The sequence below is a fragment of the Camellia sinensis genome, chromosome 8 (genome assembly GCF_055761805.1).
Source record: "Camellia sinensis isolate YWXY chromosome 8, ASM5576180v1, whole genome shotgun sequence".
NCBI classification, from domain to species: domain Eukaryota; kingdom Viridiplantae; phylum Streptophyta; class Magnoliopsida; order Ericales; family Theaceae; genus Camellia; species Camellia sinensis.
Genome location: NC_138968.1, coordinates 116,983,105 through 117,010,714, shown reverse-complemented (window position 1 = coordinate 117,010,714; position 27,610 = coordinate 116,983,105). Strand labels below are relative to the sequence as shown.

Below are 27,610 nucleotides of genomic sequence, written 5' to 3'. Positions count from 1 at the left end.
CGTCAACGAACTCCACCCTCAGCCGCCATTACCGACCAACTTGTTTGCGCCTCATCGAAGACATCTTGTTTCCTCTCCGACTTTTCCATGTCTCCGTTGTCTTAAACAAAGTCCCTGACCTCTATGATTTTTTTAAACCTAACTCTCTCTCTCTCTCTCTCTCTCTCTAAAGCTATTACTGCCCTTCTCTCTCTTCACCTACTTTATATTATTTTATTTTATCTTATTCTTATTCCATCCCTCCATCATCCACAAGCAACCACACAAAAAATTAAAAAATTAAAAAAACACACACACACAATATTAAATATACGCATAATATAATATTCTCTTTCTCTCTTAAATATTTTAAATAATTATTTTAACTAATCTTGTTAGGATTACTGATAAACCCCTCTCTAAATTCCATCAACCATTTTGGCGCTTGTCAATTTAAATTTTTATATGTTGCATTCACAACACCTTATTGTCATCTCAAAAGAATACATAAACACGAAAAGAGAAACATTCAAACAAATTGAACAGTAAAAATCATCTACACTTGCAAGTCATCATTATGGTTGGAAGCAAAAGGGGAGACCGTCTACTTTTGAATGCACAAGACTAATCAACCAATTCCCACTTTCTAATCAGAATAATTTTTTTTATCAACAGAAAAAAAATTACTGACGAAATAATATTTTACAAGTTGTTGATAGGAAAATAAAATAAAAAATGATCCTAAATAGCTTCGACTTTTTGGATATTCTGTCATTTTCTGCATTTTTTTTTTCATTTTTATGAATTTTTTTAGTCTAATGGCTATGATTTTTTTAAAGTTAATGTCATTTAAATAAATTCAGGAAAAAAAATAAAAAAATAAAACATAAAAATACTGGGCTTTTTATTTTATTTAGGCCTCGTTTGACAACATCATTTTTTTAGTCTAAAAATCAAAAAGTCACTAAAAAAACAAAAAGCTAACAACCTATACCAAAACATTAAAGATTTCATTTTCTCTTTATTTTTGTACATCTTTTCATAAAAAATTAAAAATTCACCCTAAATATATATATATATATATATTTTTTTTACATTATATTATAACAAAAAAATCAAAAAATTATTAAAAAAACTTGTTACCAAACAAGGCCTTAGTTTTTTTAATTAATCAAGGCCTATGACTTTTATATGAGAAGCCATGACATGAATGAATGGTTAAAAAATTCATTTCAATCCTACCTTAGAGGCGGGAGGCGATCTCAAGATTTTGGGAAGTGACTCATTTAGTGACATTTAGTTTTTTTCAACTAAAATATAAGATTAAAAAAATAAATTTTTAAAATTAAATGTTTTCCGCCTTTTTAAAAAAATAATATTAGTAAGACTTAGTTTGAAAAATGTTTTCCGCCTTTTTAAAATGAAAAATATTTTTTACTCATATAGATTTGTTTTCTATTGATCATGAAAAATGTTTTCGTTGATTTTCGTTTTTATTATACTAAATACTAGAAAATACAAAAAATATTTTCTAAAAAACGGTTTTCACCCAAAAATAAAAAAGAAAAGCGTTAGCTTGTAGGATTACTTCCCCGTACCTACTTGCAAGGAAGAAAATGGCCAATCTATAAAATATCAAATCTTTTATTTGTACATGAATTAATTATGGCCCAGTCACAATCTTTTTATATGTGTGTGACACCCACCAAAAGGTAGGACTTACTTTTGCCACCATCTTTGATTATCGGCAACTACAGCCATCTATTATTTCTTTTGTCGACAATCACTTCTTACCAGTCTTGTCTATTTTTAAAATAAAATTTTAAAATATGAGTATATTAAACATGTTTTTATTTTATTTTTTTTATAAAAAATAAAAATAAACACATTTAATATTTTTTTATAAATAAATAACAATAAACTGTAAACGTTATCCTACGACACTTAACATGTCATTTTAGAATAGGGTACTCAAAGATATTTTAATTTTATTTCTTAAATGTGAATTGAAATGTTGTCTAGAACTTGAAAAACCTCATTATAATTAAAGGGGCCACTAAGCATGATTCAAATCTTTATCTATTCATTTTTCATCAATTTCTTACTCAACTTGAGTTTCAACAAGTATGATTGAAATTTGAAAGTAGCTAACCTCCAAACAGGGTGAAGACTGCATATGTGCACTTGTATAGTGAAGTACACACTACACAATAATAATAAGAATAATAAGTAAACTATGGATTGGTCTCAATAAAGATATAAAAGTTTCCCAAGTGGGATAAAACTTTACATCTTTTCCCACTATTATTATATACATGGTGACTCTAGGGTAAAACACCAAGGATCCAACATTAATTGCCTCTATTATTGAAGTACTCCTAATTAATAATATAATAAGGCTTCGTTTGGGAACATGTTTTTTTAGTAACTTTTTGACTTTTTTCCTAGAATATGATATTAAAAAAATAGCATGTTTTGGATGAGTTTTTGACTTTTTACGAAAAGATATGCAAAAAGTAGAAAGAAAAGAGAATCTTTAACTTTTTAGTATAGGTTGTTAGCTTTTTGACTTTTTTAATAACTTTTTTGACTAAAAAAGCCACTTGCCAAACGAGGCATAAGACCTCTAAGCCAAGATTGAAAAAATAATAATGGTATGTATAGAAAAAAATCAATTTATGTTTCAAACCCATTTTAATTGCAATGGGACAATGGACCAAACAAATAATTATGTTAAGTATAAGAGAATTTTAATTTATGTTCCAAATTCATTTTAATTGTAATGGGATGATGGACCAAACAAATAATACTGTTATGTGTAGAAAAAAAAAAAATTTAATTCATCTTCCAAACATTTTAATTGTAATGGGATGGTGAACTCGTTTAGTGTAATCTTTTACAAATTAAAAGTTGAATATAAAAGTATTTAATCAAACTTCTTAATAATTAATTTTAAATTTATTTAAATTATTTTTATGTCGTAAATTGCAAGTAAAATTGTACTAAACACATTGGCACATACTTTATACAAAAAAAAATTAAGAAAAAAAAAAACCTATTATGTACCCTTCTAACCTACACTACAAGGCCACACCTTAAATGAATGATCACACATTAAATTTTCGAGAAATTATAAATAAAAAAATAAAAAAAATTGGATTTGATCCCAAAAACAAATCAAATGCAAAATTTTTAATTGTTTTAATTTAAATCTTTTAACTTTAAAATGGTACTAATCCTAACAATCAGTTAGTTATATCGAATAGAATATAGACAGTTTAGATAATTTAATCACTTTTTATTAGTGGTATTGGTGGCTTTGAACTAAGGAATGAATAAGGGAGGTGATAGTGAGCTGGCAAAAGAGTGTAATGTTGGATGGAAAAAAGGAATGGAACGATAAGAGTGGGTTGGGGAAGGGAAGAGGTGGTGATAGATGACGGTATAGGTTGAAGATGGTTATCAACAGTAATAAAGAGGACAAAAAAAAAAAAAAAGTTATTAAATTGTCTAAATTGCCTTTTCTCCATTAGTTACAAGTAATGGATACAAATGAATTGTTAGAATTGATATCATTTTAAAAGTTGAGTTGAGCATTTGAAAAAATTAAAAAGTTAGAATTTGATTTGTTATTAGAATCAAACTCTGAAGTTTTTTTTTTTTTTTTTCCTAAACTCTTTTGGATATTATAAATATACCCTATGAAATTTGTTAAAAATACAATTTTTTCCCTCACATTGTGAAAACTATAAATACTCATTTGTCAAAAAATTTCTTGCAACTCACAAAACAGAAAAAATAAAATAAAATAATTTCCAATACTCTCTAATATTAAAGTAAATCATCATACTACCGTATTTTTATTCACCTACCATCAAATTCCTCTATATGTACATCATAATATTCTTCAATCTTTCTCGATGACACACTAAATGTTTGTAAACAATTATAAAATGGTGTTGATCGATAGTGGAAGAGGGTGGTATGATGGTTGGAAAAAGTAGTGTTACTAGTTGAGAGACAATAGAGAATAAATTCACCCAAAAAGACAACAGAAAATAAGGAAGGTGGGATTGGAATTTTTTTAAAAAAATAATTGTAACTTCAAAAAAGTATATATAGATATTTTTGAAAAAAAATATTTGTTGCTTATATATTTGACTTAACGATTGATTAACGGTGGACATTTGTCATGTGATTGAAAATATCGAGGGATGAAATGTAATTTTTTAAATATAATGTGGGAATTTGAATTTTTAATAAATCTAAAAGGATTTATTTGTAATTTACTTAATTTTTGTTGGTACATATCTCTATAATTCCTAACTATACATATAATATTGTTGTGATAATTTCTTTTACTGACAAAAATATTGAGCTTCCTCTAGACATAAAAATATAATATATTAACAGAAAAAACATAGGTCATTTGGGTTTGATTGGCATGGCCAGGTCAAAGTCCACCTTCTTCAAATAACAAAAACAATGATGTACAGATCTTTGTGCCAAAATATATAATTTTAAAAATAAATAAATAAATAAATCCTTCTAAAAATAAATAAATAAATAATTAAAAAAATCTACAGATCCATATCTCTCTATTTAGATCCATATCTCTCCATTTAAATCTCCCTCATTATGCACTAATCTCTCTATGCATAATCTAATCTCTCTCTCTCTCTCTCTCTCTCCAATCCACATTGGATTTCACCATGGCTTTCTATACACACAAATCTACACTCTCTTCCAGTTGATGCTCACAAAAAATTATAGAGAGAGAAACTGAGGTATATCTATCTTATCTATCTCTAGAGAGATTTTCTATAAATTTCCAGAGAAAATCAAGGATTTTGGTGTTATACTTGTCTGTTTGGTGTAGTTGAGAGAGATAGATAGCAATGGTGATGACTAGTTCCTGAGTGAAGTTCTAGGGTTTGCTGTGTTGTTCTTGATTGAATGCTTTGCATACTGTAGAATTGAGCGCTCCAACTGTCTGGTTATGATGGAACGAGATTTGAACTATATATGGTAATCTAATTCTAGGTTTTGGTATAGAGATAGATATCCAAAAACAAAAATTGAATTTGAATTTGAAAAGGAAAAAAAAATTATTTTAAAATACACACAATGATGTCGTCGGGAATAAATTTAGTGATGACTGTGATTGGATTTGCGGTGAGTACCATGTTCATCGTTTTCGTCTGCACGCGTCTCATTTGTGCTCGGATTCAATTGTATGCTTCCAGGCGGGCCTTTCCAACATCTTCTAGATCTGATCTTAGTATAGTAAGCTCTTGTTCATTCCTAATTCATCACTAATTTTATCTTTGTCAATTACTTCAATGCATTTTTATGTTTCAATCTTTTGGTAATTTGTGTTTGCTTAATTTACATCTAATTGCAATTTTCATTACTTTGATATATTATTTATTATGACCACTTCAAATTGTTATTTGTGAGTTTGAAGTTTGGATATTTATAACATGGTTTGATTGTTCTTCTATTAGGTGTAAATTAAGCAACCACTTATTGCTGGTTTGTACTTCAATCACTTTGTCAAAAATTGAGAAAAGCTTTTGTCTTTCTTCTTTTAAAAAAAAAAAATTAAAAAAAAAAAAAAAAAAAACTGGTTTGTTGTTGTTTCTTATCTGTGTGTCTTCATTCTTTTATTTCTCTTTTATATTGATATCATCGTCTAAGTGATTGTTCACTTTTCTATGGTACAGCTGGAACGGGGTATACATGGTCTTGAGCATCTTGTCGTAACCAACTTTCCGACAAAGAAATACAGTGATGTGTTTTTTTCCTCTTCGGAAGATGCTCAGTAAGTTGGTTTTTTGTAGTTGTTAATTTCCTTCCTCTGCTGGCGTTGCCAGGTTTGTGTTTCATACAACTTGTTTTCATTCATTTAGGGCAATTTGGTCCTTCTTGTAGAGGGATGAATGGCTTCAAATAGGATTTTTATGATTTTCTTGCAGGCATGTTTGGTTATTTTATTACAAACATGGACTGATTATTACTAGGGGAGTCAAGCAAGATGTGTGTGATGTTATAAACAAATTAATCAGAATGTTTTACCTTTATATTTTTAGTTTTAAGGAGTTTGATCATGGAGGACTAGGAAGAGAGATTAATAGGAACATGTTAAAGATGCATGGGGTCATGGTTCCACTAATTTGACGGTCTTGAATATGAGAAAAAAGAATAATTTTAGAGTGGAACTGCGGGAACTGTAGGTGTTCAAAGTGGAATGCTGAGGGCCCAATAGAATATTACAAAGTTTTTAAAGGTGAATGCGTATCTCGAGACGTTTTACCCCTTACGAGGTGAGGCGTAAGCCTCAGGGTGCTGAGGCGTAAGCATTTCAAATATTAAATGTTAATATTTAGTGAATAAATTAAATATTTTAAAATAGTAAAAAAATAAAAACAAAATTAAATATAAAGATGTAAATACTTTTCGCCTTAAGGCATTGAACATTTTACTGCATAGAAGGAAGTTTTCATTCATTGAAAGTAAAATTGATATTCTTAATTTTAGTGATTGAGTTTCTCACTTGACCATTAAATGCGTTTTTTCTTGATTGATCATTTACTTAATTTTTCTTGGAGAATACAGTTGCAAAAAGGGTTTTTTTTTTTATTTTTTTATTTTTTATGTTTAAACAATCTAATAGACTAAGTTTAACAAAAGTCCAAGGCAATCTCTGCATGTGGATACTCTTCACATGCTTATGCACACAAAGCGCACCCAAGGCACATGTCTCAAAATGTGGTGTGTAAACCTTTGGGGAGTAATGTCTAAAAATCAAAACCTTGATGCGTTTTACGTTAACCTCGAGGCAAGGCAAGCATTGAGGCAAGCCTTAGGAAAGCCTTTTAAAACTCTAAAATCTGGCACTGCGTATTGGTTGCAAGAAATTGCATAACACAGATGATGTACTTGACTTTACTATTAAAAAATTTGACTACAGATTGGTATCAACAAAATGAAAATGCATTTGCTAATTATTATCTTAGTCAAAGCATTGCATGTGAACAGAAGAACAAGGATGCTTATTCGCATTGAATTTCTTATAAAGACATTGGTTAGAAATCAGCAATGTACATTTAAATATAAAGGATGGACTACAGTTGGCGATATAGATTACTCTGAGTTGTGATTTGTGTAACTTAAATTTTGATGGTTCAGAGAAGAGTGATGATCTGGCATTCATTGGGTTTTACCGTGCATTTATTGTGTTCTTTTGTCAAAAGCTATGATGATAAGAACAACAGAGTCTTGTTCATTCAATCCTGGATGATAAAAGTATCGATGGTCTTGTTCTAGTAGCTATGGCTATCAGAACTGGTATCAATAGCCCTATTGGGTATGCAACACATTTAATAAAAATTAAGGTTTGATCGAAAAATGTAGGGTTGTTAGTAGTTGGAACAAATGCAGGGTGATATAATTTCACATATGCTTAGTGAAGGGAATTAAGTAGTGAACTTACTTCTTTGCTATTTAAGATATGATTACTGTAGCAACCATTACTTTGGATTACTTATTGCCTTAGAGACTTGTAAGCTTGCAGCAATGAGCCAATGATATTAAATTGTTACTTAACAGAAGAAAGTGATTTAATTGCCTTTAAGTTGAGAAAATATCTCAATAACTTTTCACGGCATGTATTGGAGGATACTGGTGAACATAAAAGGTTTTTTTTTTTTTTTTTTTTTTTTTCTTTTTTGAGAGGTTTGGTTTTTAGGTGGCTTTAAAAGTGTGGTCCCTATAAGTGTTTTTCTTACCTAAAATAATTTCTCTTTCAAATTGCTTGTAAAAAGTAGTTGTCTGCTTTAGAATCCCAGTCATTGTGCAAGAGAGGGAAAGTGATTTTAAACCTTGGAGAAAACAAGCTGCCAATGAGAAGTCTCACAGAGAAGATATAACTGAATTACAAAAGATGATTCGGCAAAAAATTGAAACCTTGTGTGGATAGAATTACAGGGAGAGGAGCGTTGTAAGACAATTACAGTATCCTTATAGGAAGCACAATGATATCTGGCCCCTGCTAAGTAGAAGAGAAGTTAAATATTTCAATTTATGCTAGCAGTACCCCTGTTACTGCTTTGTGGTCTATGAAGTAAGGGTACGAGTATGTCAATACGGTAAAATCTAAAAAAAGTAGGGTACGGGTACGACTTGATACATTTGTAAAAAAATATTTATTTTTAATTTGGATTAGTGCAAAAATTGATTAAATAGTTTAATTTGTTAAGATCCAACCTATAATTAACATTTAATGCAAAAAATAATGGTATAAATCAAAATCAAATATTATATATTAAATAACTTACAATCCATAGTTTAATTTTAAAATCATGCTAAACATAAAACTAAAAATAAAAAAGAAATCTAGTGAAAGGAATTTTATCTCAGTAGTAGAATAAAATATTATTTCAACCGAGGCATAGTATGGCTTGGGTATATACTAGTTACATCTAGGTATGCCAAAAATTAAGAAGAAAAAAATTAGATACGTGTTTCATGTACTTAGTACATATACATAAATATCATACGAAGTACCATACGTCGGTAAGTACTCAGGACGGGTACGGCATGTTTGTCGAAAGACCCATGCTTCATAGTTTCTGGTGTACTCTTTCTCTCTCTCCTCTCTCTAAAATATATTGTAGATCTTATTTGGGATTTTATATCTGTTTGTTTGTGTATAATGTGATCACTTTTGTTTTTCTGGCAGACGATCATGTATCTGTTTTCTTTTTTCCAATAATGTCATTATGTATCTCAAGCAATTTCCTTCACATAACATTTAATTCAACAACAACGCTTGTAAGAGTTTGACTCTGAGGGCAGAAGAAATTTTGTACGCAATGTTGGCTGATATCCCATTCTTTCCTCTTTCCCTTCCTGCATTAGTCAATCTTTTTGTTAGTGTTTTCTGCCAAACATTGACATGTTTGTTAGTATGAGATGTTAAAAATGTCAATCCTTAATTGGATATCAATCCATACAACAAGTGAAAAGTCATGCTTGTCAAATGATTCTAGTTCATCCCAGATTTAGCTTCTGCTCACAACTAGGAATATGTGAAGATAAGTTGAAATATCTATTTAGTTAGTTTTTAATGGTCAATCTTTTCTTTCATTCCCACCCACCCACCCACTGAAGAAAATAAAAAAGGGTGGCCATGGTATTCAAAAGGTTAGACGTTAGGGAATAACAAGTTATGTTGAAATTCCTTCCATGTAGTTTATTTGGTCAATGTTGTCTTTTATTTATTTAATTAATAAATTTGAATCTGAACATCCCCATCATCTTTTTCTGTACCACAAATGCGTTTCCTTGTTAAAAGCGATTGCTTTGTACAGGTTTCTCTTGTTTTCATATTTGGTTACAATGCTAATTATTTCGCACTTGCGTAATAAAATGTTAATTATATTGCCTGTTCTTTAAGTATTCTAAGGTAAAGTCATTTTGTGGGGAAATGGTTGTGGATATTGGAAGAAACATGATTTCTGTGGAGGAATTTTATTGTACCTAAAGGAAATGCTAATAATTTGGAGGTAAATGCAGCTCTTTCCAAGAAATGGAAGTGGACGATTGGGGGGAAAAGTGACCGCAGTATGGACCAATTCTCAGAGCCAAATGAGGGGAATTGTGGGGACTCTGAGTCCGTTGATGTTGTGGGTTCCTAGGGATATGGCCTATGGAAGTTTCTCTGAGTGATACTATATCCTATAATAAGGTTATTTATGTGATGGTTGGCACTGCTTTAAGGGTGAAGTTTTAGGAATTGTTGGTTTGATTATGTTCCTCAAAGTTGTTACTCTGACATTGTAGGATTGGTTAGGGTAGAGTGATGTTAGTGGCTAATATCAGTATTAGTAAAGTGATTGTTCTATGCACTCTCCTCAATTCCCTGGTAAATTGTAGGATAAGGGGACATCATATGAAAGTCTTTTGGCCATCCTGTAAAGAATTAATTTGAACCCTAGTAGTGAAGATCATAGTTGTCAAATCGGGATTCGTATCGTGAATCGAAATGGTTTTGTACCGAATCGCGAATCGAATCGAATCGTGAATCGTAAAGATTCGGTCACTTTTTCTAAATTACTTAAAAACATATATCTACATATTTAGATGTTAAATATATCTTATGAATATAAAATATTTAGACTTAAATCAATAAAAATGTTATTTTGAATAATAATCACGTAGTTTAATAGGTAAGAAGTTAACAAAGGTTCCTATGTAAGATCACCATATTACCTTTTTTTTTTTTTTAGATATTTCTTATCAACCATTCTTAATAAAAATGTAATATCACCATCTTGCTTTTTTTCTTTTTTAGATATTTCTTATCAGCCATTCTTAATAAAGATAGTAACTAAATAGATAAACTATCAATTTCCAAAGTAACAATAATTAACAATGTTGATATTTGGACAATAAGTATATATACTTTTCTAAGTAACAGGGAGCAAATACTAAGAATGAATTATTTAGAATCTTTTATTTTAAAGCCTAAAACATTTTAAAAAGTATAACTGACCTCACACATGTAATATTCAATTTAATAAAATAGTAATACATAATTCATAGTGTAACTTTAATCTTAAACATCTTTAGAAGTTATATTATGATTTTTTAAAAGGAAAAAAATAATGAGAAGAAAAGTTAAAAATATGTTGGGTTTGATTAAATCTAATTGGATTCTATTAAAAACTCCATGATCACTAAAATAATAATAAATCATGTATATACGTTGGCTATTTTGGTATTAAACGCTATTAGAAGTTGTATTATGCCATTTTTACTAAAAAGATGGAGAAAAAAATAGTCGAACATATGTCGTACACAATAATATAAAAAATTGCATGAATCGTAAAAAGTGAATCGAATCGTGAATCGAATCGTGAATCGATTGTGAATCGTGCGATTCACTAGAGATTCACTTCCAAAATAGATTCACCTATAGATTCGTATCGATTTTGTAAAAATCGCGAATCGAATCGCAAATCGTAAGATTCTGATAACAGAAGTGAAGATGACGAGACATGACCTCATTGTCCCTCAGGAAGATTTTCTCTTTTTTGCTTCATTAGTTCAGGGAAGCTTCTTTCCAATTAGTTTCATGTTTCTGTAATTTGATTGCAATTTGTGTTTATCTTTCAGTAAATCAGGTTCTGTGATTTGTAATTTGAAATTTTTTTTTTATGATGCATGTGCATGGACAAGATCCTCAAGATTGATATATAACTAAGTGCCAATGCTAGTGCATTGTTCTTCAGCACTGACATTCTTTTTATTGTGGGACTTGATTTTGTCATCAATTCCATTACCAATCTATCTTACAATTTGTGTTCTGACAGAACTGCTTTAAATTTTGTGGCAGGTGCACGGTTTGCCTTGGTGAATATCACCAGGAAGATATATTGCGTATCCTTCCTTTTTGTGGGCACTCCTTTCATGCAGCCTGCATCGACAAATGGCTGCAGCAGCACTCAACATGCCCGGTTTGTAGAATTTCATTGCGTGAGTTTCCTGAGAAAAAGTGCATGCCACCAATGTTCAGTTCAGCTATCCAATCTCATTATGGCATGGAGTCCCTCGACACAAATTCTTGTCACTGTTTATCGGCCAACCCCGGCCTTTCATCAAGATCGCTTGTTGACCATAGGATGGAACCCATCCAAGAGAGTCCGTTTGCATCTCAGAATCGTGGATTTGAAGCCGGAGAGAGCATCTCCATCTTGATTGAGGGTAGTCAGACCGCAAAAGATTCGGGAAACAAACATGTGGAGAGCCCATCTAATACATAAATTCTTTGAATCCAAACTGCAAGATTGAGAATTTCGGATTGCTACAAGATTGAAAATGGGTGCATTTTAAAAGTTTGAACTGAATTCACCAAGATTGTGATTGTTTTCCCTAGTGGTTGGTTGTACATATGGCACCGCAATTTTTTTCCCCTTTTTATATTTTATTATTTGTTTATTTTTCTGTTCTTTTTCTATTAGAGAGCTGGGTTTTGAGCAGTTTTGTTAATTCAGTTATATAAACCTGGGTAGCTGTAGTTCTCTCTCTCTCTCTCTCTCTCTCTCTCATGCACACAAACAAACACGTGCATTTGAGCTCATCCTTGAAGCTCCCCCACGGACTTGCTTGTAGAAATTGTTGTACTTATCTTTCTGTGCATTGGTTGAATTATATAGCATTGGTCGGTTTCTCAACAAACAAAATTAAAAGATTCAGTTTGATACTGAAATCCTAACTGAAATTGAACTGATTACATTAATAATGCGATGTAATTTTTTATTCCTTTTTCTCCTCTAAAATAAAAATAAAAATTATGATTAGAGAAGAAGAAGAAGAAACAGAAAAAAAGAAAAAGAAAAAAAGAATTGAACTAAGAATTTAAAATAAAAAAAAATAACCCAAAAAAATATAATAATACAAATCCAAACAAAACAAAGCACACCTTGTGCTTTCTTACTTTCAGATAGAGACAAGAATCAGAAGATACAATAAATAAGCGAAAATGATGTGGTTGTGGAAAGGGAAATTTTTCGGAGTATGGACCATATGCATTGTGGTTATGGCTTTTGAGATATTTTATTATGATTTATTAGGAGTGTTAATTATGATTATGTCTTGATTATATATATTATAATGTTAGTTATGATTTATTGTGATTGTAATTAAGATATTTATTTTAGTTATAATCTAAAATATTGTTTAACTATACCTTGTTTAGTATTGGATTATAATTTTGTTTACCACTTAGAAAATCAATGAGCGAACACGTAGACTTGTCTTTACTAGGATTGGGTGTGGTGTGCCCGGACTTATGGACCTAATTCAAGGTTAGGAATGTTTAGATATTTTTTATTTTTAACATAGAGAAATAAATGTCTGTGGCTCAAAAGAACTGTCACTAATTCGAATCTTGTCCTAATGAAAGACTTTTACTAAATTTGCTAGGTACAAAAGATAATTTAAACTGGAATTTAAACTTGCATTGATTGATAAATGAAGTATAATTAACTAATCTAAAGATAAATTGGATAAACAATTAATTGCATGGAATTGAATTGCTCGAATGAAAGATAAAAGCTATAAGAAGCTCAGATAAAAATTATGAAAGCTAAGATAATTGTGTAGATAAATTCTTGGTTGAGTGATTGGTGCTGGACCTCTTTAACTGTTGCACTTAGAATCCTTTTTATAGTATTGGGGATACTTTCATTTTTGCTCAACTGGCAGCCTTTGCTTGTGCCATTTGTCCCATGATCCTTGGCTTGATCCTTGTAGGGAGGTTCGAGGTGAAGAGTAATTAAGAGAGTGATTAGAGAGACAAAACTATGTTAATAGTCCAACAAAGTCGGAATGGCCAAAGAAATAAATCAACAAAATCTGTGAAAGGTGGAGAATAAGTAGTTGGGTGAGGGTGGAGCAAGTGATTCAAGAAATAGAGAATGGAAGTGCACAAATGGGCAGTATCTCCCTAAGTCTCCAAAAATCCTTTCTTAGACCTTGGGAAATGGGTCATATTTATAGGATTCTCCTTAGCACCAAAGGATACTAAGTGGCCAAATGAAGTGAGGACATGTGTCCCTAAGAATCACATGGAATATTTTGCTTTAGACCACTAGGCTAAAGGTGCCACGTGTCCCTCTGCATATTTGGCACAGATGCCTCAGCAAGTGTACTTGCGGCGGGAGTGTTTGCCACTGCAACCTATCTTCTTAGCTTGAACCTCAGCAAGTGCATATGCGGTGGTAATGTTTGTCGCTGCACTTGCCTTCTCAGTTCGGTTTAGCTAAGAGATGCATTTTCAAGACTTTATAGCCTGCTATCAGCTATGTTCGTATTCATCTCAGCAACGCCTCTACCCTTAGCCACCTAACCATAAACTCCCCAGCTTCATAAGGCGAAGACCACATCTAAGCCTACTATCAGCCATGTTGTGCCTTAATACCAAGCCCAATGGGGCTTCCTTGGTCCTGCTTGTGCAACTAAGGCAGGTCCATGACCTATGTGGGTAAATAGGAAGAGAGTCCCTTGCTTTCGGGCTTCCTTGCTCCCATCTTTGCAGAGTCGTTGTGGTATACTAAGGTCTATGGGCTTGCTATCATCTCTAACCAATAAGCTTTGGGGCCTGCTATCAGTACCAAGCTAGTGAGCTTTGGTGCCTGCTATCAACCCTAGGCTAGTAATGCCTTGGGGCTTGCTATTAGCGCCAAGCATTAGCTTTTTACTTGTGGAGGGAAAGCTTCTCTCAAATGCTGCTATGACCTTGGTGGGGTGTTCTCTCCGCATGTTAATTGCGACGGTTGTAATTACAGCGGAGGCTGTTTCCCGTGGCAAGTTCAAATAGTGGCACCAACAATACTAGGGATAGCGACGCTGACAAAGTACCTCCGCAACTTGACCGTTGCAAGTGTTGCCTCCGCAACTTAGTTGCTCCGATTTTCTTTTTTCCGTAGCAACTTCAAATGGCGGTATCGGCAATACTTGAGATGTCGGCGCCGACAATACTAGGAATAGCAGCGCTGAGACAAAGTGTCTCAGCAACTTGACCGCTGCAAGTGTTGCCTCTACAACTTGACTTAGGCTTTTTTCTTCATGTAGCCGATTTGGACCCTTGGTGGGTTAGACCTATTCCGGCCCACTATTGACTCACATTCCTTGGGCTTTAGCTTACACTCCTTTAATCATTCTTGGTCACCTAACAAAGGCGACGTCTGCATTTAGGTCCATACTTAATGTTGACCTTAATTTCTTACCTTCTACATTTGCCCCCTACGTACGTGGGGAACACATGCCTACTTTCCCGCGCGTGCATAACGTTAGTTGGCGGACTTGGGGTTACGTCTGCTTGGTCAGAAGTTATGTTGGTTTCTGCAGAGTCATAATGGTTATGAAAAAGTGTGTTGACAGTGATGGGTCATGATGGTTCTAGGGAGACGTGCTGGTCCTACCTCCTTGATTTTTTTATAAATAAGACCCTTTGGGTCCACTACTCCCCCACTTTCGTCAAACTCCATTCTCGTCTCCTTGTCTCGCAAGCCTTCCCTTTCTCAAAGGTTTATTTGCACTTTCCAAAGTCTTCGTTCTTTCTTTATACGTCTGCATGGCAAGCACTAGGTTTCTGGTCAACAAGTCTGTCCCACCCCGTGTTGAGTGGAGAAGGGCTCCATACTTTGGGGGGGCTTGCTGACCCGTTCTGGACGGTTGTTGACGCTATTATCCCTGATGCTACTACCTTTTGGTAAGGCCTCTTTAGACGACGCCAATATGATTAACCTCGCTTTTGCATTGCGTTTTCAAGTTGAGCGCAGTGACTTCCCTCACTCATACATATATTATCGCACCCACTCGGGCCCTTTGGTTGACTGCCCTCTTTGGGTAGATGACGTCATAGAGGATGATGACTTCGAACAATGCTTCAACGCTATTTTGATTTCGAGGAAGCTTTCTATGCGTAAGTTCAAACCAACACAGATGTAGCAGTTTCTCGCTGGAGTCGCGACACCCATACCTTTCTCTTGCTTGGGGCAAAGTCATCCTTACCCTTGAAGACGTCTCAATTTTGCTATGTCTCAGCACTTGCGGCAGACCATGCTTTTGACCTTGCATTCCTAATAGTCGAGAAGCAAACCACTATCACTGCTCTTCAAACTGCCTTTCGTGAGGTAAGGAAGCATGGTTCTTGGTATGACCCCAAGATTGGTGAGTAGCTTTTAGAGAGGCCGAAGAGAGATAAGACCACATACATCTCTTGGCTGAAGCACTTCTTCAAGGATGTCCAGCCAGTTGTTGGTGACATTACTGAAAAGAATCGCAATTCCATAGTGGCCCGGGCTACTATGGCAACTTGTACTTGGCAGCATTTATGAGGCACTTCATCTCCTTCTTTGTTCTGCCTAACAAAGTATCAACCCTTTGGTATTTCCCCTGGCCGTTAAGTTTTACAACAACACTCACATCACTCTGGCTCTCTTCTTCTTGGAAAATCTATATTTCCGTCTCGACCTTATTCATTCGAACATGGAGAGGTCTGTGGACCGCTATGACGTGTGGAGTTTCGTACATACTCAGTTCCTGATTGCCTTCTTCTATGAGTGGTTTTCTACCATGGGTCTCTTCCCTAAGGAATTCGAGCCTTTTTTTACTGACGAAGTCCTGGATACGGAGGGTAACCCTGTTCTAGATGCAAAGGAACAGGTGGTTACAAGGCAAGTGCGCAACTCCCTCCCTAGGATTACTCGATGGTCTAGCGTCAGTTCTAACAGACCGTTCGTGGACTACATAGACTACATAGATGAATGTGTGTTTCACCCTTTTACACAAATCGTTACGGGTGTTTCAATTGCCTCTTTTTATTTTTCAGAGGCTGGTCATGTGGATTTCTCTCTTGACAACATTCAGGCAAACTTCCTCCTTATAGCTACCATGCACTACAACAAAAAAGGTCTATGGTGACAAAAACACCTGACGAAAAAAATATTTCGTCTCCAAATATACATGTTTTAATGATGAAAATAAGATTTCGTCTTTAATTGTACTATTTTTGGAGATAAAAACAAAATTTCGTCACCAAATGCTTAAAATAAATAAAATAATAGGTGACGAAATTTTTTTTCGTCTCTAAATTTTATTTTTCGTCGCAAAACAAATTCCCACCAAATGCTTAAAATAAATAAAATAATAGGTGACGAAATTTTTTTTCATCTCTAAATTTTATTTTTCATCGCAAAATAAATTCCCACCCTTGAAAATTTTGGTAGAAAATTTGGGCGCCATATTCGAGACGAAAAGTTTCGTCACCATTGTCAAATTTTTTAGAGACAAATATAATTCCGTCACCTATAATTTAAGAGGACAAAACGACGCTGTTTTGTCTTCCCAAATCACTCCTCTCTCGCTCTCTTACTCTCACTCTCACCAAGTCTCGTCTCTCTCTCTGCTCACGATTCCAAACTTTAGCTCAGTGGATGTGAGTTATCTCTCTCGCTGCAGAGGAGACGGCTCCTGAGAATGGCGAATAGGCCGAGTAGTCTTGGTCTAGTTGATCGAGAGTGCTCTCTCTGAACTAGGGTTTCCCTTCAACGTTTCTTTCCTCTCATCTCTGCAATAGTCGAACCCCAAGGTACTTACAATCTCTTGATCCCTTATTCTCACTTTTTCTCATCAACGTACCAAACCCTAATTCACCCGATTGTTCTAGAATGAAAATCATGTTCCTACGTAATGTGATTGATTTTTCTAGTTGCCATGCTAAGTTCCCAGATTTGGGGGTTTTGTGCTGACTTCATTTTGGATAGAATTTACCGAGTTTTTAGTTTGAATCTACTGGTGATCATTGTGATTTGTTTGTTTGACGGTTTGATTTTAATTGGTGGTTCCAATTGTTGATTCCATATTCACTTACATGTTAGCAGTTTGTAAGAATTGAGTCAACTAAAGACCAAATTTTGAGCAACCAATTTGGAACAAGTATTGCTTTCATTCGAGTGTGGTTGCTTTATTTGGAGTTCTTTGGTATTGTATTAGATTCTTAAGCTGTTTAACATGCATGATACTCAATTGTTGTTGTCCACTTTAGGCTACCCTTTAATGTATTAGACGCTATGCAATACTTGAATGGCAAGGATTGAATTGGGATTGATACTCAATTGCACTATTTAGTAGCATCTATTGTAATTTATTTCTAGTGCCTAGATTCTAATCTCTTGTCATTTATTTTCGGTGCCTTGAACAGGAATAATAGAAAGGAAGTTTTCTAGAGGGTCTCTAATACAAAATTAGCAAACATATAAATTATTAAAACAATATTGTTTGAGTCATTTATCTCATTGGGGACTTCAGCAATTTCGATATCCAAACCCAACATCTTCTTGATATGTTTGAATGTTTGGCTACTTATCTATAAAAAAAAAAAAGTGACAATATTTTGATTTTTTCGTTTCCTTTTTTTTGTTTTGTATTTTTTTCCCCAATAAGCAACAAAAATTTATTTTGCATTTTCCCTTTTATTTTTCTGCTTTTCTTTTTGTATCTTCCTCTCCCTTTTAGTGGGTTTAGAGATATTACTTCCTTTATCCATTTTATGTCTTAGTTGGCTTTGCGCAAACTTTAAGAAAACATCCTTGAATGATAGATTTAAAAAATGTCCTTCGTTTTGAATATTTTCAATTTATAGCCCAATTTTTTCTTGGGGGCTTTTGGGAGCCCTTCATCATAAAACTTTAATTACTTCTGTCATACACAGATAAAAATATCCATTTATCAAATTTGTGTTCATGATTTTTAACTCCTAATTCAATCTTTATCAAGAAATAAAGAAGACAAGAAATCTCGATGGTTGCCTTGTGTCCTTGATTTTGCATACACAATGGACTTGCGTCTTTCTCATTGGGAGTATAATGAGCGATTATAGAGGAAGTGAATAAATTTGGTAACTCATTCCATTTGTTGGAGTTTTTTTCTTTGTGACTCATTTTTTTTTAAAGTGTCTTGTACTTTTTCCATTATTTTAATTTTTTAAAATGTTCTAGTTTCAAGTGAAAAAGTTGTTACCACTTGTTAGGTTGAAATTTTTGGTTCTAAAGATGAAAACAGGAAGGTAGGTTTTTTCTGTGGATCTTCTGGAGAGATATGCAACAAAGGGGCATGGAGTTATCACATGCATGGTTGCTGGCAATGATGTTATTGTATTAGGAACTAGTGAATAAAAGTTTTACATTGATGGGTTGGTGAGTGCATAGACTTGGTGGGTTTGTTTTTCTTACATTAATGTTTTGCTTTTTGACATGAGGATTTGTTTTTGTTACATAGGATTGTCTAACTAGAAACCCTCTGTCCGATTTCAAGGTATTTCTTTTATTATGTTTACACAAATATCTTTTATATATGTAATTTTCTATCTGATAAATTTGTACCTCAGTCATCTCTCTCTTTCACTATTTCCCACCCACTAACCTCCCTTTGAATTCACTGTTTGTGAGCTAATTAGTCATATACTTGTGGACTCAATGATCATATATAAAGTGAGTTGATCACCAAGTGTTTGACAAAATTACCATGAATCAGTAATTTGTACTACAACAACAAATTATAGTTGTAAGACCAAGTTGAAAACTATAGTTGAAAATCTACTGAAGTTATACACACAGGAGAATGTACAACATGGGCAATTTTAAATTTTAGTTAATGAATAAGACCAAAAAAGCTTTGCCCAGTTCAAAAGCTCCCTATTAGATTTATTATATTCTATTTCTATTTCTTTGTTTGAATGTATGTATTTGCCCTCGTTGAATTCCAGGACTTTATGTAGATGAAAGTTGGATTAATTTTTCCTGTGTGTTATTGTTGAATACATTGCTTCAACTTACTAGGTTTATGTAGGGTGACTTATATTTTTTGGAATTTTTTTCCCCTCACCAATAAGAAAATTTGAGAATAGATTTTGTGGTTGATGGGCAGGGCACCATAAAGAGCTCTCTCTCTCTCTCTTTCTGGAAGAGTGTGAAATGCATGCATTTTGATTCATTTGATTACACTATATTTTTCTTTTCTTGCTAATTCATTTGTCTTTATTTTTTTGCCCATCTTTTCCATGATCAATAATCTATACCCAAAACTAACTGAAAATGCCACTACATTCATGAACCAATGTGAAATATATAGTCATGTAAAATAACAATCCCCATCAAATTATGAAGGAACTTTTTGATATAGATGCTGGTCTTAACTCAAATTTGTCTATTGTTGCGCATGCTTAACAGGTTCTGCCCCTGGTGAGCTCTGCTGTGGAGGAAGATCTCCCATGTGAGTCACTACATTTTAGACATGATTTTTTTTTTTTTAAATTTCAAGATGATTCTACTTGCAACTAATATCTAATAAAAATTTAATTGTTGCAATATTTTATTAGGTTTGTTTTGGTTATGGTTTATATTATTTTGTGCATTACAATTAGTAGGAAATACCAAATTGGTGGTTACTTCTGATTCCTATAAAGGTATATCATATGTATTTTTTAATTTCTGAGTGGGGCAGTTAGTTGGATCATCTGAGATCGATACAACTTGTTTTCTTCTTGTTAAAAATAATGGCAAAAGAAGAAAATATATTTTCCGCTAACAATAATTTGCTGAGGATCTCTTGGTTTGATGCTAACCTGGAATGGTCCAGCCTGTTGGGCATTCACTTTTAGGTGTCAAAAGAACCGAAGCATAAAGTATTCTTGTGCATTGGCCATTGATCTTGACTCTTGAAGTGCTAGTGGTGTATGGAAACATCACATATTATGTGTGGAAACTTCATTTTTGTTTGCTGGACCATTTTTTGGTCTGTGATCTTTTGAGGTTTGTCTATTGGTTCAGAATAGTTTTAGGATTCATTGCTATAGCAATAACCACATCAATTTTAGTTATTTGGAACTCAAATGTTCTGTATACTTCATTATTAATTGTCATCCTTTGCCTTTTCCCATAAATGTTAATTCACATTTAGCATTCAACTATTTATTTAATTTGGTTCACCTTTTGCCACACTTGTGTACAGATTCATCTAGAATTGCAAGTCTATAGGTCGTCATTTTTTATGAAGATGAGAGGCAAAAGGAAAGATGAAATGACAGTAGAACAGTCTATTGTTGGAGGTTCCCTTCATGGTGGTTCACTTCAGATGAATAGGAACACTGATCATGTTAACTCACATATTAGAGTTAATAGAAGTTCACCATTTGGTAGCAGCTACAATGAAGCTTGTAACTTGGGCTTAACAGGGTTATATAATCTTGGGAAAACTTGTTTCATGAACAATGCCATTCAGTGTTTGGTGCATAATCCAAAGCTTGTTGATTATTTTCTTGGAGACTACAGAAAGGACATAAATACTGAAAATCCCTTGGGCATGAATCTATGTCTATTTGGAATCCAACAATTAGTTATTTGTACTTTTGAAAGAGCTTGTTCTGGCATTTTGCCCTCTTGTTATGTTTTTTGTTGGCGGCCTCTTAAATGTGTCATTCTCTCTCTCTCTCTCTCTCTCAATGTGCACTTTTTGGCCAGGGTGAACTTGCTTTACAATTTGGAGATTTGTTAAGGAAGCTATGGGCTCCAAGAGCAACACCAGTAGCTCCAAGAGCGTTCAAATCGAAACTTTCTGCTTTTGCACCTCAATTTAGCGGCTATAACCAGCATGATTCCCAAGTTAGTGAACTTTCCTTGCTTTTAGAAGTGTAGTATGTATTATTGTTTCTCTATGTCTTTTGGAGGCAAAATACTTCTTATAATTTGTTGTTTTTAACGTAGGAATTTCTTACTCTTTTTTTGTATGGGCTCCATGAAGATCTCAATTGTGTGAAACAATGTTTTCAAAACCGGACCGGTGAGCGAACCGGAAAAGGGACCGGGTGGACCGGTCACCGGTTCAACCGTCGGGTCAAAGCGGTCGAACTGTGGCGTCATAATTAATATTATATAATTAAAAAATATAACTATAAATTATAAATAAATAAAAAAATATATAAATAATCAAATAAAAAAAAATTGTTGCATAGTATTTATTAATAATATTTAATAAAGTCATAATTGATAAAAAAAAAAAATCACTTATTTTAAAGAAATTAAATTTTTTAAACATTCCCTCCAAACAAATTGATTGAATGCTAGATTTAATTTTGGAGGGAAATGAAATTTTCAACCCTCCCTCCAATCAATATGTTTCAAATAATTTGATTGAATCCCACATAGAATTTTGTAGGTTTTCTTTGAAAAATCTTTTCCTATAAATAGGAATAGACTTTCATAATCTTCTCATCTCAAGCTTTCAATGAGACTCTTTCTTATAAGAGGAGATTCTTGAAATAAGAATTTTTAGTCAAAATTTTGAAATATATTTATATACATATAAGAAAGAAAGAAAGAAAATAGAAAAAAAAAAAAAAAAACAGGCCGGTTCGACCCTCCCGACTGGGTCTGGGTCACCAGTTTTCGCCAATTTTGTTCCCACTCCGGGTTTAGGGGGTTGACCGACCGGAACAAGGCCCGGTTCTTAGTCCAACCGGTCTGACCGGCCGGTCCAGTCCGGGTTTGAAAACATTGGTATGAAATACAAACCTTACATAGAAGCAAAGAAAGCAGAAGATCGGCCTGATGAAGAAGTTGCAGATGAGCACTGGCGAAATCATCTAGCTCGCAATGACTCCATCATAGTTGATGTGTGCCAGGTGAGTCTTCTATGATTTGGACTTTTCTACCACGATTGAATTCATTTTAATATGTACTTGTTTTATGATTTGAGATTGGAGCAGTATTTGGATTAGCTTTCTTTGCTTCAAACTTTGGTGTTTCGGTAGCATATGCTGTAAATTTGCTTGGTCTTTTCAACTGAGTTGGATTCTCTCTTCGTTTTTTTTTTTTTTTTTTACTATAGGGTCAATACCGTTCAAAATTCGTTTGTCCAGCTTGCAAGAAATTATCCATTACATTTGATCCATTCATGTATCTTTCGTTACCACTACCTTCAACAACAATGCGCTCAATGACTTTGACAGTCATGAGCACTGATAGGAGTACTTTGCCATTTCCAGTCATTGTAACTGTACCAATGTCATGACCTCAAACCGCCCCTAGTAGTTTGGTGCCGTGATGGCCAGTAATCCGAGATTACCGAAGGCCAGCCTACAAGATTCACACATATTCAGAGTACAATTATATGGGGCTAACAAGCACGGAAGTGATTTATACAAACAAATTAGTCCATAAGAGCTGTGCTTAAGTCAAACGAGATGGCAACCATTTGCATATGGGTTATGACTTAATTACAAACAAAGCAAAGTGCAAGTTACATTTTTCATATTAACAAAAGGGCTTCACAAGCCGACATGAACAAAATACAAGAAATACGGCTAGAAGCAAAATCTTCAGAATTGCCGATCTCCTCACTGCCGACATAACAAGTATACAAAACACGCATCTTGATCAAAAGGCTTCTCAAGCCGACGTATGCAACATACAAGTATTACAAATCGAGAAGCATAATTTTCAAGACTGCCGACGTAATTACAGGTTAGGCCGACATAATCAAAATCCAAAATAAGCTCCAGATTCACATCTAGGCGTCACCGCCTTCTTGCTCATCACCTACATATATATAGAGAGGGTGAGCTTGGATACTCAGTGAATGGTATAAATAATAAAGGGGTTTGCATGAATAATAGCTGAAATCCTTTCAAATTAATACAAGACCAACTCTATATATAACAAGGAATGGACCTCGTCCATCTAACAAATCTTCAAGTTTCAAGGGATACTTACTAGCATCACATATTACAAACAATAACATTCCGGCAAACATGTCCACGCGGTAAACCGTCCGTGGCAAAGCAAGACAAAGCAAGATAGGCATTTCAAACGAGGGTGCTACAAAAGTTTAGAGTCCTCTAGCACAAGGGACTTTCAAGACAAGATGTGCTGTGAAAGTTTAGAGTCCTCCAGCACGAGGGACCTATGTTACAAAGGCCCGTAGCCCTTTAACACTAGAGTACAAATCAAGGGTGTTGCAAAAGTTTAGAGTCCTCCAGCACGAGGGACTTCCAAAACAAGATGTGCTGCGAAAGTTTAAAGTCCTCCAGCACGAGGGACTTTCAAACGAGATGTGCTGCGAAAGTTTAGAGTCCTCCAGCACAATGGACTTTCCAAGAAGGTCATCAAAACAAACTCATACTTGATATACAAAACAGGGACAATTATTCATGCTTTACAAACACTTTCAAAGCAAGACAAAGCAAAGTCTTTATCAAAACGTATAACATAACTTTATTAAAAATACCACTCACCTAGTTCTTCAAACGTCGGGGTCAAGGCAAGTCCAAGTCCTCAAAACTCGAATCTAACGGCTCAAGCTCTAACGATCAAGCTTGGAAGTCACCCTCTCTAGCTCAAACTTCTCCTCCCTCTCACTAGAGTTTCTCTCTCTAAAAGGCAAGATTGATACAAAAAATGATATGCTACACACGACAAACACTGACTTAGTCCCTCTGTCGGGACACGTGGCATCGGCTGATTTGCTCAAGTCAAAAAGGTGACTGACTTGACAAGACAAGACCAAGACAAAGCATACTCAGCAAGCTAGGCGGCACGAACACACCGGCAAGAAATGACATCGGCTAAAATCAAGACTCCGGGAATCAAGAGGCAAGGACATCGACTTGGAAGGACAACACTTGACTAAACTGTGCCACACCCTGGCCTAGGTGTGCCACACCCTGGCCTAGGTGTGCCACACCTCGGTCTAGGTCATACCATTCCAGGAACAAAATCACTCATGCAAGGACCAAGGATCAAGAGCGCCTAAATATTAACATCTCGGCCCAGATTGTGCACATCTCAGCCTAGGCAATGCGCACCTCGGTCTAGATGGTGACACCTCAGCCAATGTGCCAGGGCAAAGACGGAGGCCAATCAACGGGGTTCTAAGATAGTTCTAAGTGACAAAGGTCTCGAAGGTGCCTAGGCTTAAGACGACCTCGGCAACACATCAGGCAAGAACAAGGTATGCAAGCAATCATTCAAGCAAAACAAGACAAGATTTGCAAATGTAAATGTTAACACAAGATCGTTCATAAATGTATGCCAGTATGGCCAAGTCAAAATGAGGGTTGCTACAACCAAAGTATGGACGATGTAAGGATCTAGTGCAGGCCTTAAGCACCACATGTTCTTTGAGAGATGATGAAAAACTGTTGGTAACTGAGGTATGGTTTTTAGCAATGTGGTCAATAATTAATATTTAATGTAAGTGTGAACTCTTATTCTTTCTCTACATTTGCGCAACAAACAACTTGCATCAAGGTCTCACTAAAAATGATGGGGTTTCAAGCACTATATTGTCATGTCACACTTGCATGATGGTGTGACGTGTTGGACTTCAAGCACTGTAATTGGTCATGTAGCACTTGGCTAGTTATGTTCTCTGAAATGTAATGCCTGCATTTTCTTTCATTTTATTTTTCAATTTTTCAGTGGACAATAGAAAGATGATGTGTTGCATTTTTTTTATGGTTGCTCAATGTAGATCTATGTGCTGAAAGATTAAGCATTTGAGCCTTAAAATTGAACCAACCATGGATATAGACATGGGACACAACCATGCATACACAACAACTAACTAAAGTGCCACATGTTCATTGAGAGAAGGTTTGAGAGAAGGCCCGAGACAGCCAAAATCGTAAACACTTAGGCTTGACTTGCCAGATGTTCATTGAATATATGCTTTTCCTTATTACTAGAAACTGAAATTTTAAGAGAGGTCCACCTGAGCTTTGGTGGTAGGTTTCTTAGGAAATAGGTTACCTCAATCTTAATATTTTGAGTTAAGGTAACAGCCACAAGAAGGCTTAGGGAACACCTTAAACACCTCGGGAGGGACCAATGTAAGTTTTGGAAACTTACGAAATTAGCACGGGACTCCCGGTTTGAAAACTAAGTCGAAAAAAACATTTTTTCAACACTTAAGCTTAAAAATAGGCCATCGGGGGCCACAATCGTGTAACTGCCACGAAAAGGCCCAGAGAACACCCTGAACACCTTGGGAGGGGCCAATGTAAGTTGTGGAAACTTACAGAACAAGCACGGGACTCCCGGTTTGAAAACTAAGTCAAAAAATGTACTTTTTTCACATATAAGCTTGAAAATAGGCGTTCGGGGCCCAAAATCGTGTAACAGTCACGAGACGGCCCGGGGAACACCTCAAACACCTCGGGAGGGACCAATGTAAGTTATTAAAACTTACAGAACTAGTATGGGACTTCCGGTTTGAAAACTAAGTCGAAAAAGGCACTTTTTTCACACTTAAGCTTGAAAATAGGCCATCGGGGCCCAAAATCGTGCAATAGCCACGAGATAGCCTGGAAAACATTTCAAACACCTCGGGAGGGACCAATGTAAATTGTAGAAACTTACGGAACTAGCACGGGACTCCTGATTTGAAAACTAAGTCGAAAAATACACTTTTTTCACACATAAGCTTGAAAATAAGCCTTCGGGGGCCAAAATCGTGTAATAGCCACGAGACGGCCCGGGGAACACCTCAAACACTTTGGGAGGGACCAATGTGAGTTGTGGAAACTTATGGAATTAGCACGAGACTCCCGATCTAAAAACTAAGTCTAAAAATGCACTTTTTCCAACTCTTATGCTTGAAAATAGGCCATCGACGGGCCAAAATTGTTAAACAACCCCGAGAAGGCCCGAGGAACACCTCAATCACCTCAGAAGCAACCATTGTAACTTGTGTAAACTTACGGAACTAGCATGAGACTCCCGTTTTGAAAACTAAGTCCAAAAATGAATTTTTCCAACACTTAAGCTTGTAAATAAGCCATCGGGGGCCAAAATCATGTAATAGGTACGAGAAGGCCCGGGGAACACCTCAAACACCTCGGGAGCGACCAATGTAAGTTGTGGAAACTTACGCAACTAGCACCGGACTCCCGATTTGAAAACTAAGTCGAAAAATGCATGTTAAATTGTATAGTTAATTGATAAGATAATAATTGTCTAACTTGCATTTTTTTTTTCTTGTTCCATTTTTTTGCAGATTCGAGATTTGATATGGACATGTTTGGTAATTTGGAGAGCAGAAGCTAGCTCATTTTGTGTTTTTGTTCATATCACCTTACATGTATTTTGGTTGCGTTGTAAATTTTATATTTTTGTTGGTACTACAGGACATGTTTGGTAATCCACACTTGATATTTTATTTTTGTTGATAGTAGTAGACATGTTTTTTGTGGATATTAGGAGACGTGTTTGGTAATCCGCATGTGGTTGATATTATATTTTTGTGGATCTTAGTAGATATGTTTTTTGTGGATATTAGGAGACATGTTTATAATTCACATGCAGTCCATATTGTATTTTTGTGGATAGTGCTGAAATTCGATTGTGATGTTTATGAAAATGAACAAATTTTTGTATTGATTTGTAATAGATATTTTATTGAACAGGTTATTGAAATGTGTAGGGAATTTTTACTGAAAAGAAAAATTTTAATTTGAAAATAGTACTCCCATTTAAATTTTTTTTAATTATTATTAGTGACGAAATAAAAAATGTCGCTATTAGTTTTCAAAAAACATGACGAATAATTTTGTCACTAATGATATAGTACCAAACAAATAATTTTGTCACATTTGCTAAATATTTCGTCGCTAAATTGAAATATTTGGTAACAAAATATTTTTTGTCATTGAAGAATTTTCTTTTCTGATCATTTTAGTGACAAATTTTTTTGTCACCTTAATCTATATCATTGGTGAGGAAAACTTTCATCACTAAAATCTATTTGGTGACGAAATATTTCATCGCCAAAAATAATTAAAATAAAATATTATTTAGTTTTGGTGATGAAATTGATGTTATAGAGGACGAAAAATGCAACATTTGGAGACGAAACTGTTTTTCGTCACCAGGTACTTTCAGCGACAACGTATAGGCGACAAACGTGGTGACAAATTTTTTTCGTCACAGATCACTTTAGTGACGAAAATTTGATGTTTGGAGACAAAATCAATCTGTCACCAAAAACTTTTTTTGTTGTAGTGATG

General features: G+C 34.5%; 1 protein-coding gene and 1 long non-coding RNA gene across 3 annotated transcripts; both read left to right on the top strand.

Annotated features, from left to right (window-relative positions):
- The first annotated feature begins 4,410 nt into the window (after window positions 1–4,410).
- Window positions 4,411–12,071, top strand: LOC114312315 (RING-H2 finger protein ATL38). Its single transcript, XM_028258547.2, has 3 exons — window positions 4,411–5,265; window positions 5,706–5,803; window positions 11,381–12,071. Exons 1-3 carry the CDS (start codon window positions 5,107–5,109, stop codon window positions 11,805–11,807), a joined length of 684 nt encoding a protein of 227 aa, XP_028114348.1. The 5' UTR covers window positions 4,411–5,106; the 3' UTR covers window positions 11,808–12,071.
- Window positions 12,072–17,201: 5,130 nt separating this feature from the next.
- LOC114281720 (uncharacterized) lies at window positions 17,202–26,902 on the top strand. 2 transcript variants are annotated; one of them, XR_014338078.1, is made up of 5 exons: window positions 17,202–19,821; window positions 21,069–21,209; window positions 21,312–22,228; window positions 22,435–24,757; window positions 26,602–26,902. It is a non-coding gene; the product is annotated as an uncharacterized LOC114281720 (long non-coding RNA). The 2 variants fall into 2 exon arrangements; XR_003635994.2 differs by lacking the exon at window positions 22,435–24,757 and having other exon boundaries at window positions 17,706–19,821.
- The last annotated feature ends 708 nt before the right edge of the window (window positions 26,903–27,610 follow it).

Bases quoted from the DNA above. Each gene is read 5' to 3' on its own strand.
- LOC114312315 (XM_028258547.2), top strand. From the start codon at position 5,107: ATGATGTCGTCGGGAATAAATTTAGTGATGACTGTGATTGGATTTGCG. The intron at 5,266-5,705 runs GTAAGCTCTTGT...TCTATGGTACAG, and splicing joins CTAGATCTGATCTTAGTATA to CTGGAACGGGGTATACATGG. The intron at 5,804-11,380 runs GTAAGTTGGTTT...ATTTTGTGGCAG, and splicing joins TCCTCTTCGGAAGATGCTCA to GTGCACGGTTTGCCTTGGTG.